This window comes from Erpetoichthys calabaricus, chromosome 18, assembly GCF_900747795.2.
Source record: "Erpetoichthys calabaricus chromosome 18, fErpCal1.3, whole genome shotgun sequence".
Lineage (NCBI taxonomy): Eukaryota > Metazoa > Chordata > Cladistia > Polypteriformes > Polypteridae > Erpetoichthys > Erpetoichthys calabaricus.
Genome location: NC_041411.2, coordinates 5,765,962 through 5,784,626, shown reverse-complemented (window position 1 = coordinate 5,784,626; position 18,665 = coordinate 5,765,962). Strand labels below are relative to the sequence as shown.

The 18,665-nt window shown below is 42.7% G+C and overlaps 1 protein-coding gene across 4 annotated transcripts in view; it reads left to right on the top strand.

The window, feature by feature from the left end:
* LOC114669145 (acyl-CoA dehydrogenase family member 10-like) overlaps window positions 1–18,665 on the top strand; it is a 195,828-nt gene that overhangs the window by 26,009 nt on the left and 151,154 nt on the right. For all 4 annotated transcript variants that reach the window (XM_051921215.1, XM_028825278.2, XM_051921216.1 and 1 more), the window contains 8 exons: window positions 496–564; window positions 1,886–2,067; window positions 4,322–4,472; window positions 5,328–5,473; window positions 6,459–6,632; window positions 8,457–8,860; window positions 9,005–9,145; window positions 14,361–14,498. In XM_051921215.1, the coding sequence (XP_051777175.1) occupies window positions 496–564; window positions 1,886–2,067; window positions 4,322–4,472; window positions 5,328–5,473; window positions 6,459–6,632; window positions 8,457–8,860; window positions 9,005–9,145; window positions 14,361–14,498 (1,405 nt within the window). The remainder of the gene's footprint in view (window positions 1–495; window positions 565–1,885; window positions 2,068–4,321; window positions 4,473–5,327; window positions 5,474–6,458; window positions 6,633–8,456; window positions 8,861–9,004; window positions 9,146–14,360; window positions 14,499–18,665) is intronic.

Sequence of the window (18,665 nt, the reverse complement as noted above, 5' to 3'; positions counted from 1 at the left end):
AGAAAAATGTATCAGGCTCACCTGAAAAGTGGACTCACATGTATGCAGATATGGAAAAAAAAAAAAAAGTTTCTATCCATTGTTGGGTTCACTTGGTACTTTTCAGACCCTGCACTTGGGTTTGGGTGCATTCTAATTATTATTAACACTATATGAGTGATTCTGTAATTTTGCACAATTTACTGTCTTTTTCTAGTGAGGCTAATAGGATGTTAAGCTGTGTCCTCTAATTTTTTATTCTCGTGTTCAAGTCTGACTAATGCCAATTTATCTTTTAATTTCAGCGTCTTTTCGCATTTAATCGAACATTACACATTGGTTGCTGACACATTGCCACATTTCACTTTAATTTCAGTTTATAGAGGGTTGATAAGCATGCAGTGTGATCTTCTGAACTGATTGAGCTGCTTGGGCTCCGTTCTGTGCTTTTCATTTTTAGACTTTGTCATTTAAAATTATCCAGCTGTCACTCACCAAGCGTCACATTTCTTCCAGAGTCATGAAGTCGCTCAGAAGTGCTGGCGTTCCTGTCCCGAATGTCCTTGCTCTCTGTGAAGATTCAAGGTAAAGTTGGCTTTATTATTCTTTATTTAGCAGACACCGTTATCCAAGTTATAATACGAGGGACGTTCAAAAAGTTTCCGCACTTTTATATTTTCGTTGTAAACGGTGAAGCCAGGTGGAGTAGCGATTGGTCGTGTCTGAGAGGGTCATGTGACTAGTTCTGGCTGGCAAGCTCTTGCAGTTTAGTATCAGAGTTGTCACCCTGTGATGAAGACGGGTGAGAAACTTATAAAGAGGAACAGCGTTCTGTCGTACGCTTCTTGTGGGCAGGTGGTGTGCCGTGAACACAAATTCATCTCCACTTGTGTGATCAGTATGGGGATCAAGTTCTTTCTCATAGAATCGTCTAGGAGTGGATTCTTCTTCTTCTTCTTCTTTCGGCTGCTCCCGTTAGGGGTTGCCACAGCGGATCATCTTTTTCCATATCTTCCTATCCTCGTCATCTTGCTGTGTCACAACTATCACCTGCATGTCTTCTGTCACCACATCCATAAACCTTCTCGTAGGCCTTCCTCTTTTCCTCTTCCAATGCAATCTCGTCTCTCTGACTTTGTCTCCAACCCATCCAACCTGAGCTGACCCTCTAATGTCCTCATTTCTAATCCTGTCCATCGTCATCACAAACCCTAACATATTTAACTCTGCCGCCTCCAGCTCTGTCTCCTGTGCCACCGTCTCCAGCCCATATAACATCGCTGGTCTCACTACTGTCCTGTAGACCTTCCCTTTCACTCTTGCTGATACCCGTCTGTCACAAATCACTCCTGACACTCTACTCCACCCATTCCACCCTGCCTGCACTCTCTTCTTCACTTCTCTTCCACAATCCCCATTACTCTGTACTGTTGATCCCAAGTATTTAAACTCATCCACCTTCGCCATATCTACTCTCCGCATCCTCACCATTCCACTGACCTCCCTCTCATTCACACACATATATTCTGACGTGGTGGTCCTACTGATCTTCAGTCCTCTCCTCTCATGTCTCCACTTCTCCAGGGTCTCCTCAACCTGCTCCCTACTATCGTTACAGATCACAATGTCATCAGCAAACATCACAGTCCATGGGGACTCCTGTCTAATCTCGTCTGTCAGCCTGTCCATCACCATTGCAAATAAGAAAGGGTCAGAGCCGATCCCTGATGTAATCCCCCCTTCGTCACTCCTACTGCAGACCTCACCATGGTCACACTTCCCTCATTCATATCCTGTACTACTCTCATGTACTTCTCTGCCACTCCCGACTTCCTCATACAACAGTGATATAAAAAAAAAACTCATACCGTTCTCATTTTCACTTGTCCGTTTTTCTCATTTTTAGCATCGTTGGCACTCCGTTCTACCTAATGGAGTATTGTTCTGGAAGAATATTCAAAGACCCAAGCCTGCCAGGACTGAAACCCACTGAGAGAAGGGAAATTTACAAAGCCATGAACGACGTACTTTGCCAAATTCATAAAGTTGAAATTGAAGCGGCTGGTCTGGGGGACTATGGGAAGCACAGTGAGTAGACTTTGTACAAGGGAGTCAATTAGAATCTGTCACATTCACCAACATCTTTCATAGGCCATCAGTGTGCTGTTTGCTTTTGGTTTTGTCAGAGCAGAGTGCAGTTTAAGTTTAACGTGTATAGTAAAATGCACGATAAGCCAGAAGGATAGTCTGCTTATTCTTATTGTTAATATTATTTATTTGGCCGATACCAAGACAAGGATCAAACCGGTGTTTCATTGTGGGATGAGTAAAACTCGCCTAATTAGTTATTGGATTGGTCTAATCTTACAACCTGATCTACCCTCACACAAAAAGGCACACCCACTGGCCCTGTCCAGTTAAGCACTGGTTATGAGTGACACCTACACTACCAGTCGCTCCTCAGAACTCCACATAGGGACTGACTCACTAGCTTCACCATGACTAGATAGATAGATAGATAGCGAGATAGATAGATAGATAGATTCTTTCTTTCTGGAAATTCACATACTCCCGCAGCAGCATACTGATAATAACAATATTAAACTAAAGAGTGATAACAATGCAGGTATAACAGACAATAACTTTCTATAATGTTAACGTTTACCCCCCGGTTGGAATTGAAGAGTCACATAGTGTGGTGGAGGACCGATCTCCTCAGTCTGTCAGTGGAGCAGGATGGTGACAGCAGTCTGTCGCTGAAGCTGCTCCTGTGTCTGGAGATGATCCTGTTCAGTGGATGCAGTGGATTCTCCATGATTGACAGGAGTCTGCTCAGCGCCCGTCGCTCTGCCACAGATGTCAAACTGTCCAGCTCTGTGCCTACAATAGAGCCTGCCTTCCTCACCAGTTTGTCCAGGCGTGAGGCGTCCCTCTTCTTTATGCTGCCTCCCCAGCACACCACCACGTAGAAGAGGGCGCTCGCCACAACCGTCTGATAGAACATCTGCAGCATCTTATTGCAGATGTTGAAGGACGCCAGCCTTCTAAGGAAGTATAATCAACTCTGTCCTCTCTTGCATAGAACATCAGTATTGACAGTCCAGTCCAGTTTATCATCCAGCTGCACTCCCAGGTATTTATAGGTCTGCACCATCTGCACACAGTCACCTCTGATGATCACAGAGTCCAGGAGGGGCCTGGTCCTCCTAAAATCCACCACCAGCTCCTTGGCTTTGCTGGTGTTCAGTTGTAGGTGGTTTGAGTCGCACCATTTAACAAAGTCCTTGATTAGGTTCCTATACTCCTTCTCCTGCCCACTCCTGATGCAGCCCACGATAGCAGTGTCGTCAGCGAACTTTTGCACGTAGCAGGACTCCGAGTTGTATTGCAAGTCCGATGTATATAGGCTGAACAGGACCGGAGAAAGTACAGTCCCCTGCGGCGCTCCTGTGCTGCTGACCACAATGTCAGACCTGCAGTTCCCAAGACACGCATACTGAGGTCTGTTTGTAAGATAGTCCACGATCCATGCCACCAGGTATGAATCTACTCCCATCTCTGTCAGCTTGTCCCTAAGGAGCAGCGGTTGGATGGTGTTGAAGGTGCTAGAGAAGTCTAGAACTTCTAGGGTGTGACGTACCTGTGGCCTCAGGTGGTGAAGCAGCAGCCGCTCCATGGTCTTCATCAAATGTGACGTCAAGGCGACAGGCCAGAAGTCATTCAGCTCACTAGGACGTGATACCTTTGGGACTGAGGTGATATAAGATGCTTTCCAAAGCCTAAGACTAACACACAGTTGTCCACGGATATATCCTAGACCTAAAGTTAACACACCTTAATCCCCAAGAATAAACATGATTGATTGAGTCTTACCCATGTTGATTAAAACCAATTACCAACAGTTCGATCTCAAAAAGAAATTGAGGAAAGATTTTAATTAAAGGATCAGGAGATGAAACATGATCAAAAATACAAGTAGGGGTCGATATCAAAAAGTCAAACCGATCTTTTACAGATCCAGAAGCCATGCTGTTATCATAGATGCAGTATGCGGTTTAGCATTGTCGTGCTGAAATATGCAAGGCCTTCCCTGAAAAAGATGTCGTCTGGACGGGTGCATATGTTGCTCTAAAACCCGTATATACTTTTTAGCATTGGGCTTTTAATTCCATTGTGTTACCCACTGCACCACAATCCAGCTATTATAGTGATTTTAATTGTGACTTTAACATGCCCCAGATTCTCCATTGCATGACCACGTTGCCATTCCCATCTGATCTGGATTAGGTGGCGTGGCTTTAATCCAGAACGCTCAGACTTGAATATTGTTGTGTGCCCTCAGGCAGATACGTCGAGCGGCAGGTGCAGACGTGGACAAAGCAGTACAAGGCCAGTGAAACTCATAAGATCCCATCTATGGAGCGTGTCATGGAATGGCTCCCGCAGCGTATCCCGAAAAATGAGAAGACCACAGTTGTGCATGGAGACTTCAGGTAAGGCAGAGGTACAGATTCAGTGTCAGAGTCATTTGCAAGAATGAGGACTTAGTCTTATTTCTAAAACTGCTCGGAGATACGATGCAAAATTAGGAGGTTCAATGTAAACAAACTAGAAGCACAGAAGATGTTTTGAGGGGAATGCATCAGTGCAGTGGTCTCAAAATCCGGTCCTGGAGGGCCACAGTGGCTGCAGCTTTTCATTCTAACTTCTCTAACTTCTTTTTGAATGAATTTTAATTGACTTCCTCTTGAAGACTCAGACCCCTTAATTGTTTCTTTTTATAATGAGATATAAAATGAACCAAAACATGACCAACATGGTCGATCATATAAAAGGTTAAGGTCTCAGGAATGCTGATCTGCTCGAGTCATAGAAAAGAGAAAATGAACAATTTCGGATATTTTTGCTATTGCACAATGAGAGCAGCAACAAGCCATGGAATTAAAGAACGAGTTTAATTAACGACAAGACTCGGCGCCTCATTGAGCAACTGGTTGGAGTTTGAGGCCCTGACTTAGGTGGTCTTCTGTTGGCTCCCTCACTTCACATTTCAAATCTGTTTGGGTGCCATTTAAGGAAAGGAACGAAGCAATTCAGAGGAACGATGAAGAAATTCAGGGAAACATTTGTTTAAAAGCAAGTCAATTAAAATGAATTCAAAAGAAGTTAATTAGCAGCAAAAATTGGTCACCAATTAAGAAAAGGGTTAGAATGAAAACCTGCAGCTGCTGCAGCCCTCTAGGACCAGAGTTTGAGACCACTGCATTACTGTCATTAAGCTATCTTAAATGTTTACAATAATTTTGAAACCTAAGTCACATGCAGGTCCCCATTTTTGGTTTATGTAGACTGGATAATTTAATCTTTCATCCGGAGAGACCAGAAGTTATAGCAGTTTTGGACTGGGAGCTGTCCACTTTGGGAGACCCCATTTCCGACGTGGTCTACAGCTGCCTGGCACATTACTTGCCTCCAGAGTTTCCATTGCTCAAAGGTAAATATCTGCTCTACTTGTGCTGTGTCAAGAAGCCCCAAAGCAGGAGGTAACTTGGTGGAGAAATCTTTACCAAAGGAACCGTTTTCCTCTTGGGCCTTACCAATCAGTTTTATTAGAGAATACAGTTGTGGCTGACTCACGTGACACTAATGTGACTTGCATCACTATCACAGAAACGTGATGATTCCCAGTCAGTCCGCAGAAGTGAAGCACGGAGACGTCTCCCACTGGTGCAGATCCAAATATTTAAAATGTAATCTCATGTTGTAAAGAGTGTGGTAAGCAGCCCGGACACAGACAGGCAGACACAACGAAGATTCCAAACCACACACACGTTTATTGTACATTATTTACAAAGTGTACACGCACAACCCAGTGCCCCTGCACCAAACCACCCTCAGTCCAGGGCTTTCTCAACAATGCCTCTTCTCCTTCTGACCGCCTCCACTCCTCTCCTCCGAGCTCCGCCCTCTTCCACCCGACTCCAGCCATCGAATGGAGGGAGGTGACCCCTTTTATGTTCACCCGGACGTGTTCCAGGTGCCTCCCGATGAACTTCCTGCTTCCGGGTGTCCCTGATATTCCTTCCGCCAGCACCTCCGCTTGGAGGAAATTAAATTTTCACTCTAAATGGAGATCCATTGTTCCTTTTATATTTGCTGTGCACTCTTCATGTAGTCCTGCAGACATAACTAAAACAGAGGAAAGGAATGAATGTATCACTTCATGTCATGAAGCCCACAAATGGGCACATCCACGATGACGTAGTTTACTCCCTCAACAACCAAAGGTTTTTTGTCCATTTTCATACATTGCAGGGTCACGTTATGGATTTCACTGAAAAGGACGTCCCTTGTGCTCTCTTTATTGATTTTCTTTATTTTATGGGAGAACAAATGTAATAGTAAGGTAGATAACAGTATTTATACCATGTTTCCTGGCCAGTGATTGATATTTTGTTTTCCTTTTTTGGTTTTCTGAGGAATAAGCACCCACAGCTTGCCAGAACTCGGAATTCCCACTGCAGAAGAGTATTTTGCCATGTACAGCAGCAACATGGGGATCGAAGCCGTGGAGAACTGGAACTTCTACATGGCTTTCTCTTTCTTCAGAGTGGCTGCAATCCTGCAAGGTGTCTACAAGCGTTCTCTGCACGGTGAGAAATCCAATGGTGTAAAAGCAATTTGCTAGTTATTTAAGTTACTAGGAGGCTTTGCCCCCTGCTTGCCTTGCTTGCCAACCCCAGGGCGGGTCTTCGCGCTAGCCTCTTTGCGGTTCTGCCGCTCGCGTATGGGGATGCAGATGTACAATTTAAACAGATTGTTATTTTCATGGGAATCTATACTAATAAAAGGCAAAGCCCTGATTGACTGACTGACTGACTGACTGACTGACTGACTGACTCACTCACTCACTCACTCACTCACTCACTCACTCACTCACTCACTCACTCACTCACTCACTCACTCACTCACTCACTCACTCACTCACTCACTAATTCTCCAACTTCCCGTGTAAGTAGAAGGCTGAAATGTGGCAGGCTCATTCCTTACAGCTTACTTACAAAAGTTAGGCAGGTTTCATTTCGAAAATCTACGCGTAATGGTCATAACTGGAACCTCTTTTTTGTCCATGTACTGGAATGGAGTGCAACTCGATGGCCGTGAGAGGCGGAGTTGCATGTCGCGTCATCACGCCTCCTACGTAATCACGTGAACTGAAAACAAGGAACAGCCCCAAAGAGCATTGAAGAAAACATTCATTACACAATTGAGAAAGCACGGTGTAAACCGTAAGTTTAAATTAAGTTTATAGAAACGCTCCCCCTGCCGTTTGCAATACCATATTCGCAAGATACAAGTTTAATGAGAAGACACGAGGTATAAACGAGACTTTGAATCACTTTGTAACGGAGTTAAAATTGCTGTAGCGAGAAACTTTTAAGTGCCGGGTCTTAGCTAACATTAAATAAAGCCGTGGACATCGCAACATCACACAAGAGAGCGGCTCACGTGAACTGACTGAACTTTGAGGCAAGATTGCTTTTTTCCTGTACAACTATACGTTGCATTCTCAAGAGTGTGCTGCACGGCTTGGTGATATTACAACCGGAGTGCTGAACTGACAACTTGGTATACAAACAGAACTATAACAATCGTAATAAACGAACAAAAAAACAGTGGACAACCCGTGGATTAAATAAAAAGGCTGCTTCCGTTGGCGAAGCAACGAAAAAGGAAGACCTTATATGGCGTTGGTTTATAAAACAGCGGATAGGCTGTGTGAAGTCAACTTCACAAAAAAACAGATCCTTAACAAATTGTTATTGGTATATTTTCCCTCAATTTAAAAAGGTTTTCTTTTCTTCTTAATAAAAATTTAAAAGCAGTACTTCGCCGGTGCGAAGTGCGGGGATTTCAGCGACTGACGCATACAGATATATTCATGAGTGCAGATACTATGGAAACAGAGCACCGTGTAAACCTAAAGTTTAAATTAAGTCCATAGACCTACAAAAGGTTGCCATTGATTTGAGGCAAGATTGCTTTTCTCCTGTACAACTATACGTTGCATTCTTAACAATAAGCTTGCACGGCTTGGTCATATTCCAACCGGAGTGCTGAACTGACAACGTGGTATACAAACAGAACAATCGTAAAAACAGCGGAGAGGCTGTGTGAAGTCAGCTTCACAAAAAAACAGATCCTTAACAAATTGTTATTGGTATATTTTCCCTCAATTTAAAAAGGTTTTCTTCTTAATAAAAATTTAAAAGCAGTACTTCGCCGCTGCGAAGCACGGGGATGTATATATATATATATAATATATATATGAACTTGTTTCTGTCTGTTTATGGGGCAGTACATTCACCTTCTCTCTTAGTAATGGTGTCATCATTCTTCTTCATACGTAGCACTTTGCCCAAAAGTGAAGCTTTATTGAACCTTCAGGAATTTTTGTTTTCTTTTTCATTTTGCAGGTCAAGCCAGCTCAGCGAATGCAGAAGCAGCTGGCAAACTGACAGAGCTAATGGCCAACCTCGCGTGGGATTTTGCTGTCAAGGAAGGCTTCCGTGTTTTTAAATCTTTTCCACCTGTTAAACCGGGAGTCTCACGGCACCTGAGCACTTGGAGGCGTGAAGATAAGCACTTTTCCACCATGGAGAAATGTTCAGCCGGAGCAGATCATGGCACTTCTGGGGCTCACCCGGTTCAAGGTCACTTGATCATCTCATCAGATGCATTACGGCCTCAGGTTAGGAAGATTTACCAGAGTTTATTGGCCTTCATGGAGGAGCACATCTTCCCAGTTGAGCAGCAGTTGAGAAACTACCAGGTTTCTGAACAAAGGTGGACCCCGAATTCTGATATAGAGCAAATGAAGGTATTGGGAGTCCCGCGTCTTTTATTTCATTTATGTAGATAATGGTATGATATTGAGCGACCTTTGGGGTAAAAGTGGCTTTTTTGTCTAATCCTTTCTTGTTTGCAGTGTGTTGTAATGCGAATTTATTATTTGTGTCTACAGGAGAAGGCAAAGTCAGCAGGACTATGGAACCTCTTCATCCCACTGGAGTTGGATCCAGAGAGGAAGTTTGGAGCAGGGCTTACCAACCTAGAATACGCTCATCTGTGTGAGCTGATGGGACGATCGTTGTTTGCACCAGAAGTAAGTCTGAGCACGCAAGTAAGGATTTGGTTGTTATTGACGGGTCATTGTATTTATTTTTGTTATACGCAAACCGTGTCATAAGCTGTGAATTTTACTTGTGTCCATCCATCCATTTTTCATGAAAGTGTATTTTTATGGTCATTTTTATTGCCATTCAGTGTTTGAAAAATTTGTAACGTTTCTGCCTGAACTGCATTAATAAGAGAAGTAAAGGTAAGGTGTTGAATCGTGTTAGCCATTATGGAGGCAGTGAGAAGTCAAGCAGAATGACACCTTTTATTAGATAACTGAACAGATTACAATATGCAAGCTTTCGAGGCAACTCCGGCCCCTTCATCAAAAGGGTGTATATTGTAATCTGTTCAGTTAGCCAATACAAGGCGTCATTATGCTTGACTTCTCATTTGAGAATTAAAGAAAAACTTTTGGCCTTATATGTAACAAAACTGTATGGACTTATACATTTGTAGTACTAGATGGATCTTGCATCATCATCATCAGCCTATATGTGATTAAGTCTTCTGCTTCATACGTGAAACTGTTTTTCACGTGTGAACAATTTCACCAGTGTGGGAGTTGGCCGGCTGTTCATCCCAGCCAATACCCCCAGGCCACCAGATGGAGCCCTCCCTGTAGCATGGAAGGGCCCCGAAGACAAGCAGGGAATTATGGACAATGGAGTTTTTATTCCCAACCCTGCTGGACACTGTGGGGCCCACCAGAGGACGCTGCAGGGAGGCTCAAGGACTTATACGTGCCCTATAACCCAGAAGCACGTCATGATCATATGACCAGAGGGAACAACGTGTTTCCGGGTTGAAGAGAAGGACTTTTTATCTGACCTGGAAGTGATAAGAAATCACATGGACTGTAGGATGGGAAACACTTCCGGGTCAGGGAATATAAAAGGACTGTGGGAAAGCCCAGACGCTGAGCTGAGCTGGGAGGTAGGGTGGCAAAGTGTCTGGGAGAGGAGGATTGGTGATTATTGATTATTGTAGAGTACTTATATGTGTAGTGTGGAGTGGAGGGTGCTTTGTGCACATAGTTATTATAAAATAAATAATAATTATAATTTTACCCGGTGTTTGGAGTGGTACCTGAGGGTTCAAGGGAGCTCTAGCGCCCCCTACTGCTACACCAGCTATATGCATGCAACGAATTGTTGCACAGGACATGTTACAATTAAGAATTTCACAATATAACAACTAATGACGCTGATTTAAACAGCCATTTGGGAAAACATGCAGAGTCCATTTTGTAAGTATGGCAGTTAATGATTTAATCAGCCGTGGATGGTGTGCTAATAAATTTCTGGACACAACCATGTTCACTCTGTCATGCCAGTCCATCCTCGCAGGCTCATGAGGAACATGCAGACATGCAGGCCAGACGTCAAACAGGGCAAGCAAGTAAAACTTTGTGTAATTGCAATTATGAAATAACAGAGTCGTTCTTGTGAAATAACAGTTAGTTTTTGTGAAATAATGTAATTATGCAAAAAGATTTGTGTGCACATAGACTTTCAGACATTTAAAGATGGATAGAGACAGAGAGAGACACATATGAACGACACAATGTGATAGATAGATAGATAGATAGATAGATAGATAGATAGATAGATAGATAGATAGATAGATAGATAGATAGATAGATAGATAGATAGATAGATAGATAGATAGATAGATAGATAGATAGATAGATAAGGCACTATATGATAGACTAGTCGTTCCCCATGGCTTTGCCCGTATAGTAGTGAAACAAGACAGACTTCAATAAGCAAACAGGTATCACTAGGTAAGCGGAAGCAAGGTCTGCTCCAGAACATGGCGAGAGATAGAGCAATTCAAACAGAGGCTGGCACGTGAATGAGGAGGGCCCCGACTGGCTCCCCACTCCTGACGTCACTCTTCCCCCTCCCCTCGGCCTGCAGCCTCTGTCTCGGATTAGCACAAATATATCGCTCCTACAACAGAACTATGATTCTTAGCGTGATGACAGAAGTCCCGAAATCAACCGGAATGTTCAAGCAAATTCCAGAAGAAAAGCTGATCTAAATCTGTTAAGTAGCTCTCTCTTTCGCTAGCTAAGCAGATGTAAGAGACACCCGAGGCTGGCGCGTGAGTGAGGAGGGCCCTGCCCTCGGCCTGGTGCGTCTCTCATGGATTTGCGCAAATAAAACGGTACCGGAAATGAACTATGATAAATAGCGCGATGAGGTAGCGGTTGATATTGGTTTCTTTTGTCCAAAGAATGTTTTTCCAGAACACTGCTGGCTTTTTTAGATGTTCTTTATCAAAGTCCAATCTAGCCTTTCTATTCTTGAGGCTTATGAGTGTCTTGCACCTTGCAGTGCACCCTCTGTATTTACTTTCATGCAGTCTTCTCTTTATGGTAGACTTGGATATCGATACGCCTACCCCCTGGAGAGTGTTGTTCACTTGGTTGGCTGTTGTGAAGGGGTTTCTCTTCACCATGGAAATGATTCTGCGATCATCCACCACTGTTGTCTTCCATGGACGTCCAGGTCTTTTTGCGTTGCTGAGTTCACCAGTGCTTGCTTTCTTTCTCAGGATGTACCAAACTGTAGATTTTGACACTCGTAATATTGTAGCAATTTCTCAGATGGGTTTTTTCTGTTTTCGCGGCTTAAGGATGGCTTCTTTCACCTGCATGGAGAGCTCCTTTGACCGCATGTTGTCTGTTCACAGCAAAATCTTCCACATGCAAGCACCACACCTCAAATCCACTCCAGGCCTTTTATCTGCTTAATTGATAAGGACATAATGACGGACTTGCACACACCTGCCCATGAAATAGCCTTTGAGTCAATTGTCCAATTACTTTTGAGCCCCTGAAATGAAGGGATTGTGTTCACAAAATGTTTAGTTGCCTCACATTTTTATGCAATCGTTTTGTTCACCCCACTGAATTAAAGCTGAAAGTCTGCACTTCAACTGCATCTGAGTTGTTTCATTTAAAATTCATTGTGGTAATGTATAGAACCAAAATTAGAAAAAAGTTGTCTCTGTCCAAATATTTATGGACCTAACTGTATATAGAGATAGGAAAGGCACTATCTCTATATATAATCTTCATTTGGATCTTGATGTTTGTTTGTCCGCGAATGAATTAGAAGAAGAAGCACTAGATGGTAGTAGAGAGACAGCTAAAACATAGGCATTACATTAAGAATCTCCTCCGGGCTTATACTACTGAAGACTGTAGTACTCCAGTCACACCTCAAAACACAGACATTCAAACTAAACAAATTGTTGTGCTTTAAATTAACTAATCTTTATATATAATCTTCATTTGGATCTTGATCTTTGTCCGCGAATTCATGTTCCCCTGACACTTTTCTTTACAAACACTGTCGATACCACTCTTTGTGTTTAGATCTGGCGTCGACACCTGCTTCGTTGTCGAGACTGTGCTTTTTTGTGTTTCTGTCGACCGTCGTTGGCAGCACTTCGTCCAAATCGAATGTTCACCCGCTTCTTGGAGTCGGCAGTCAGAGTATATAAGTCGGACACACTTCTGTGATTTTCCGTCAGTCGGCGTTTGGAGTTCAAGAAAGAAGCATTGGTTCTGCCTTACTCTTTGGATTGCCACAAAGCAACCTGCGAGATTGGGGAAAGGTTGAGAAGAGATCGTGAGAGGAAACGACAGCGTCGTGAAAACGAGACGGACTGTGAACGGAGAGAAACAGAAATGCTCCTCCACCACCACATAATTACTGTTCGGACAGTGATTCCAAGTAGGCCGTTCCTATTGAATCAATGTCCAAGGGTTTTGTTTTGTAATTTTGTTTCCCTTATAAAAAATCATAATGCTGTGCGACGAAGGGCCCAGTTCACGACTTGCAGCCGCGTTTAAACAGGGAGGCCTTCACAGACAACTTTAGCACGCGCAGTGTAGTTGGGCGCACATGGCTAGTATAATAGATAGATGTAAAAGGCACTATTAGATAGATAGATTGATATAAAAGGCACTTATGATAGATAGATAGGAAAGGCATTATATAATAAACAGATGTAAAAGGCACTATATTATACATAAGAATGGCAAATAGATAGATCAGCAGATTTATAGGTTACACTCTTATTTGTCCTCAAGGAGAATTTAAGACTTGTAAAACAAAAACTTTTGAAACATCCAGAGTTTATCCTTGTATTGACCTGGGCTTAAATTTCTTTCTTACTGTTGTAGTTAATTAATAATTTTACATTTTATGTTATTAATTCTGTTTTTGGTTTTGTGTTGTATTTAAATGCTGTATTTGTCACTGTATTTCTTTACTTTTGCCTTCCTGTGTAATTTTGTTTTGTGTGCTGCCCTGTCTTTTGTAATTGGACCCTAAGGAGGGGGGGGGGGCACCTAATGATGTAGCTGATATTCTGGCTCCAGCTGAAGCTTTAGAATGTTCATCAGCTTTGGCATTTAGTGCTGCACCTTTGGCTTTGTTCTTTGGATTGTCTGACTTTTGACGCCCGCTTTTTCTATAAAGTATAATGTTTCTGATTGGTGTTTACCAGATTATTTTGCTTTAAAGCCTATTCTTGCTACTTTTTGTTCATGCCTTGCTTTTTCTGCTTGTATTTTTAAATTTTTATTCAGTAAATCTTTTGTGCTGGATCAGAGTTTTCACAGTTTAACCTCTTCTCCATTTTTGTTGATATTTTCAGACTTTTAGTATGTAAGGATCTTAAGCCTTATTTCGGGCCTGGCATGCCCAGAAGCCAGCCTGTTAAGTCTGAGGGATGGTTGGCTGCTTCTGAGCACTGAACCGATTCAGCCTTAGTCTGGTGTTTTTTGTTTGGGCTTTCGGCCGACCCCCATTATTTGTGGTTCATTGTGGTAAAGAAATTCTGCACTCAAACTGATGAGTGCCATCCACTCTTTATTACAAGGTAGCTTGTGGTCTTTTCATGTTCTGTTCCTCTTCTGAGTTCCTCCATTTGCAGGTTAACTTTCTGATCTCCACCATGGAAGTTCAACTCATCTGCCTTCAGCATAAGAATACAGCACAAAGCAAACTGGGTTAACGATTCACAGTTGGAAATAGTGATGTCATTACTGGGTTTTAAGGGTTGCATTTTGTTTTTTAATTCACTTTATTCATTTGGATGCAGTAAGTCTTGGAGGGGAGAAAGAAAGAAATGGAATCCTGCTTAGCATAACAAGGGCATATATTTTTTTTATTTTTCAGGTGTTCAATTGTTCTGCTCCTGACACAGGAAACATGGAGGTGTTGATCCGATACGGGACTGAGCAGCAAAAGAAGCAATGGCTCATACCACTTCTGGAAGGAAAAATCCGGTCCTGCTTTGCAATGACTGAGCCAAAGGTAAAAAAAAAATAAAATAATAATTTATCTGAACTAACGTCTGAGTAAAAGATGGCAAATAATTGATGGTATTATGATCATCATGAAATTTCAATACTTCAGGAATGCCATTGGCAAACATGTCCAATGACCACTAGAAGTTCTCACATTGCTTATAATTGGTTATGCTGTGACAGTAAGGCCACGGTCTGGTGTTACTAATTGTTATAGTAAGTTTGTTATAATGTTAAGTTTAATGTCTCTGTCTCTCTGCAGACATTTTAAATCTGTTTTTCTTTTCTTTGTACATGCATAGCTGAGCTAGATTTAGTACAAAGGGGCTCAGCATTTAGAATTGCTGGGCCAAACATAGGACAAAGACAGCTGGGGGAATGTATAGCCAGCCTAAAGACAGATGTATACTGTTTTGTCCTTGTTATCAGTCAGCACAAAATCTTCTTTCCTTGTTTGGAAATGGACTATGTGCCGATGTGGGGGCCTGCACGTGGAGGAACCAGTATAAAAGACTTGGACATCAGCCAAATACTTTGAAGCCGACGGATGGACGGGTGATAACGTCATCTGTCCTGAAAAGCCTTCCAGAGCAGTGACGGAAAATGGCAGACTGTATACATCGAGATCCCACTATACAAAAAGTATTGTCTTGCTATGGCTTCCTCCGTCTGTAATGCCACGTAAATCGTCAGTAAAGAAAGCTAAGTTACAGTGCATCCAGAAAGTATTCACAACGCTTCGTCACTTTTTCCACATTTTGTTATGTTACAGCCTTATTCCAAAATGGATTAAATTCATTTGTTTCCTCAGAATTCTACACACAACACCCCATAATGTCAACGTGAAAAAAGTTTACTTGAGGTTTTTGCAAATTTATTAAAAATAAAAAAATTGAGAAATCCCATGTACATAAGTATTCACAGCCTTTGCCATGAAGCTCCAACTTGAGCTCAGGTGCTTCCTGTTTCCCCTGATCATCCTTGAGATGTTTCTGCAGCTTCATTGGAGTCCACCTGTGGTAAATTCAGTTCACTGGACATGATTTGGAAAGGCACACACCTGTCTATAGAAGGTCACACAGTTGACAGTTCATGTCAGAGCACAAACCAAGCATGAAGTCAAAGGAATTGTCTGTAGACCTCCGAGACAGGATTGTCTCGAGGCACAAATCTGGGGAAGGTTACAGAAAACTTTCTGCTGCTTTGAAGGTCCCAATGAGCACAGTGGCCTCCATCATCCGTAAGTGGAAGACGTTCGAAACCACCAGGACTCTTCCTAGAGCTGGCCGGCCATCTAAACTGAACGATCGGGGGAGAAGGGCCTTAGTCAGTGAGGTGACCAAGAACCCGGTGGTCACTCTGTCAGAGCTCCAGAGGTCCTCTGTGGAGAGAGGAGAACCTTCCAGAAGGACAACCATCTCTGCAGCAATCCACCAATCAGGCCTGTATGGTAGAGTGGCCAGACGGAAGCCACTCCTTAGTAAAAGGCACATGGCAGCCCACCTGGAGTTTGCCAAAAGGCACCTGAAGGACTCTCAGACCATGAGAAAGAAAATTCTCTGGTTTGATGAGACAAAGATTGAACTCTTTGGTGTGAATGCCAGGAGCCACGTTTAGAGGAAACCAGGCACCGCTCATCACCAGGCCAATACCATCCCTACAGTGAGGCATGGTGTTGGCAGCATCATGCTGTGGGGACTGGCAGACTAGTCAGGATAAAGGGAAAGATGACTGCAGCAATGTACAGAGACATCCTGGATGAAAACCTGCTCCAGAGCGCTCTTGACCTCAGACTGGGGCGACGGTTCATCTTTCAGCAGGACAACGACCCTAAACACACAGCCAAGATATCAAAGGAGTGGCTTCAGGACAACTCTGTGAATGTCCTTGAGTGGCCCAGCCAGAGCCCAGACTTGAATCCGATTGAACATCTCTGGAGAGATCTTAAAATGGCTGTGCACCGACGCTTCCCATCCAACCTAATGGAACTTGAGAGGTGCTGCAAAGAGGAATGGGCCAAACTGGCCAAGGATAGGTGTGCCAAGCTTGTGGCATCATATTCAACAAGACTTGAGGCTGGAATTGCTGCCAAAGGGGCATCGACAAAGTATTGAGCAAAGGCTGTGAATACTTATGGACATGGGATTTCTCAGTTTTTTTAATTTTAATAAATTTGCAAAAACCTCAAGTAAACTTTTTTCACGTTGTCATTATGGGGTGTTGTGTGTAGAATTCTGAGGAAAAAAAATGAATTTAATCCATTTTTGGAATAAGGCTGTAACATAACAAAATGTGGAAAAAGTGATGCGCTGTGAATACTTTCTGGATGTACTGTATTTTCTCTTATGTGATTATTACCGCCGTATCACTATGGGAGAGGTATCGCCTTTTAATATCATATCTATATAGTTATCGGTTCCTTAAAACAATTACAACTAGGGAGCTATATCTCCCTCTAAAGGAACACTAATGGGCCAGAGTTGTTGTTTGAATTCCTTGTACAAGTAAAAATAATTTTAAAGAAGTACAAAAATGCATGTCGTTAGCTTTCTTTTAGGGAATCTTTATCATCTCCTAGTTCATAAATTGATCGATAATTTTTTGGGTTCTGAAAGCGGCCCCGTTGGTAGCTTGGCACCTTTTCTACCTGCTAGTAACGTCTGCAGACATACTCACCGATTTTTCTTTTCTGGTTTTCTTGCAGTACAGTACTTTCTGCTCAGAAGCACAAATGCAGTAGAACCAAATGCTACCTTGGATAACTCGGATGAAATGGATGGCCGTGTTTTTCCTCTGTCCAATCGTTTGATAGTTTCTGGTTTCACTTGTAAGGATACCTAAACACGCTTCCATTTCCCGCTCATTGTAATAATCAAGATGAAGGCTTAATGAACTACAGAAATGTAAAAACACATAAATTTTAAAGTGAACAAAACAGTAGAGCATGTGTACTTGGTCAACACAGTCGACATACTGGCAATAGCTGAAGTGTGCAGTTGTGAGGGGTGGGAGGTAAGCAAGCCATGGGCACATGCCCACAGTCACCAGCTCCTCAACCTCTCACTAAATACAGTAGTGGTGAAAAGTAAAATATTTACAAGCTGTAAAAAGAACTGATAGTTAGATGTTTGGGGCACCTTGCGGCCAACCCCATAAAATTCAAAGCAGTAATTGTAAAGAAAATGCGTGCTTTGGCACAAGACGAGTCGCCCTGACTTACGTTGTAGGTAGACTGGCTACTATCTCTGCTCTTGTTTTGGGGAAGAGGTAGGTCCGTGTGGACAAACCCCAGAAGTAAAGTCAGCTGAAATGATGCCAGTCATCCTTTCTGCAGAAGGGGAAGAAGAGAGGTCGTCATTACACAGTGCCACCCCCTGTCTTGGCAGAGAATTACCGTCACCCAATCCTTCAAGCTGTTTCCCATGCTCGTGTCTGACAACGCTTAGTAAAGTATTCACAGCAAGGCTTTTATGAATTATAAAAAAAAAAAGTATTGTGTTACACTTACAGGTTCACTTCGGATAATGTGGGAGATCGGTTAATCAGGGCACGGATAATCGGAGTTCTACTGTAGATACCACACACAGTGTTTTCCCGAGAACTTTTGATTTGTATAGTGGGTTGGATTGGTTCCTGACCTGACTGGTGTTATATAAGAGATTTTATTTCGATAAATAAGTAATAATGACATTCTCACAAAAGAGAGACACACATTTGTTAATTGAATTGTAATCAGAACAGGTACAGCCTCAGAAAAAGTCACAGAGCAAATTGTTACTCGTATCACGCTCAAAAAAGAATTCCCACACAACCAGCATGCATACCGTACACATTTTCAAATACAGTCCTACCCTTGCGGGTTTACGACTCTCCGATCCATCTATTTGCGGGTTTGTCTTGAATAATGAAGTGGAAATTATTTTGCAAGTTTTGCAACCTATGGTTGAAACCTGATACTTCAATGGACTGCAAATCCCAGCAAGCTTTTCCATTAGGCAGCTTTGGCAATTGCCAGGAGGAGGGCTGCTGGGTAAAAGATGAGAGCGGTAGTTTTAAAAGTGATTCTTAAGAAGCTGGCAGGATCGCAGCTGGTGGGGTTTTTTTTTTTCAACGCTTCAATTGGATTACAATCACACCCATTAGATTACAGTTTTTGCTGGTTTTATGTTCTTCT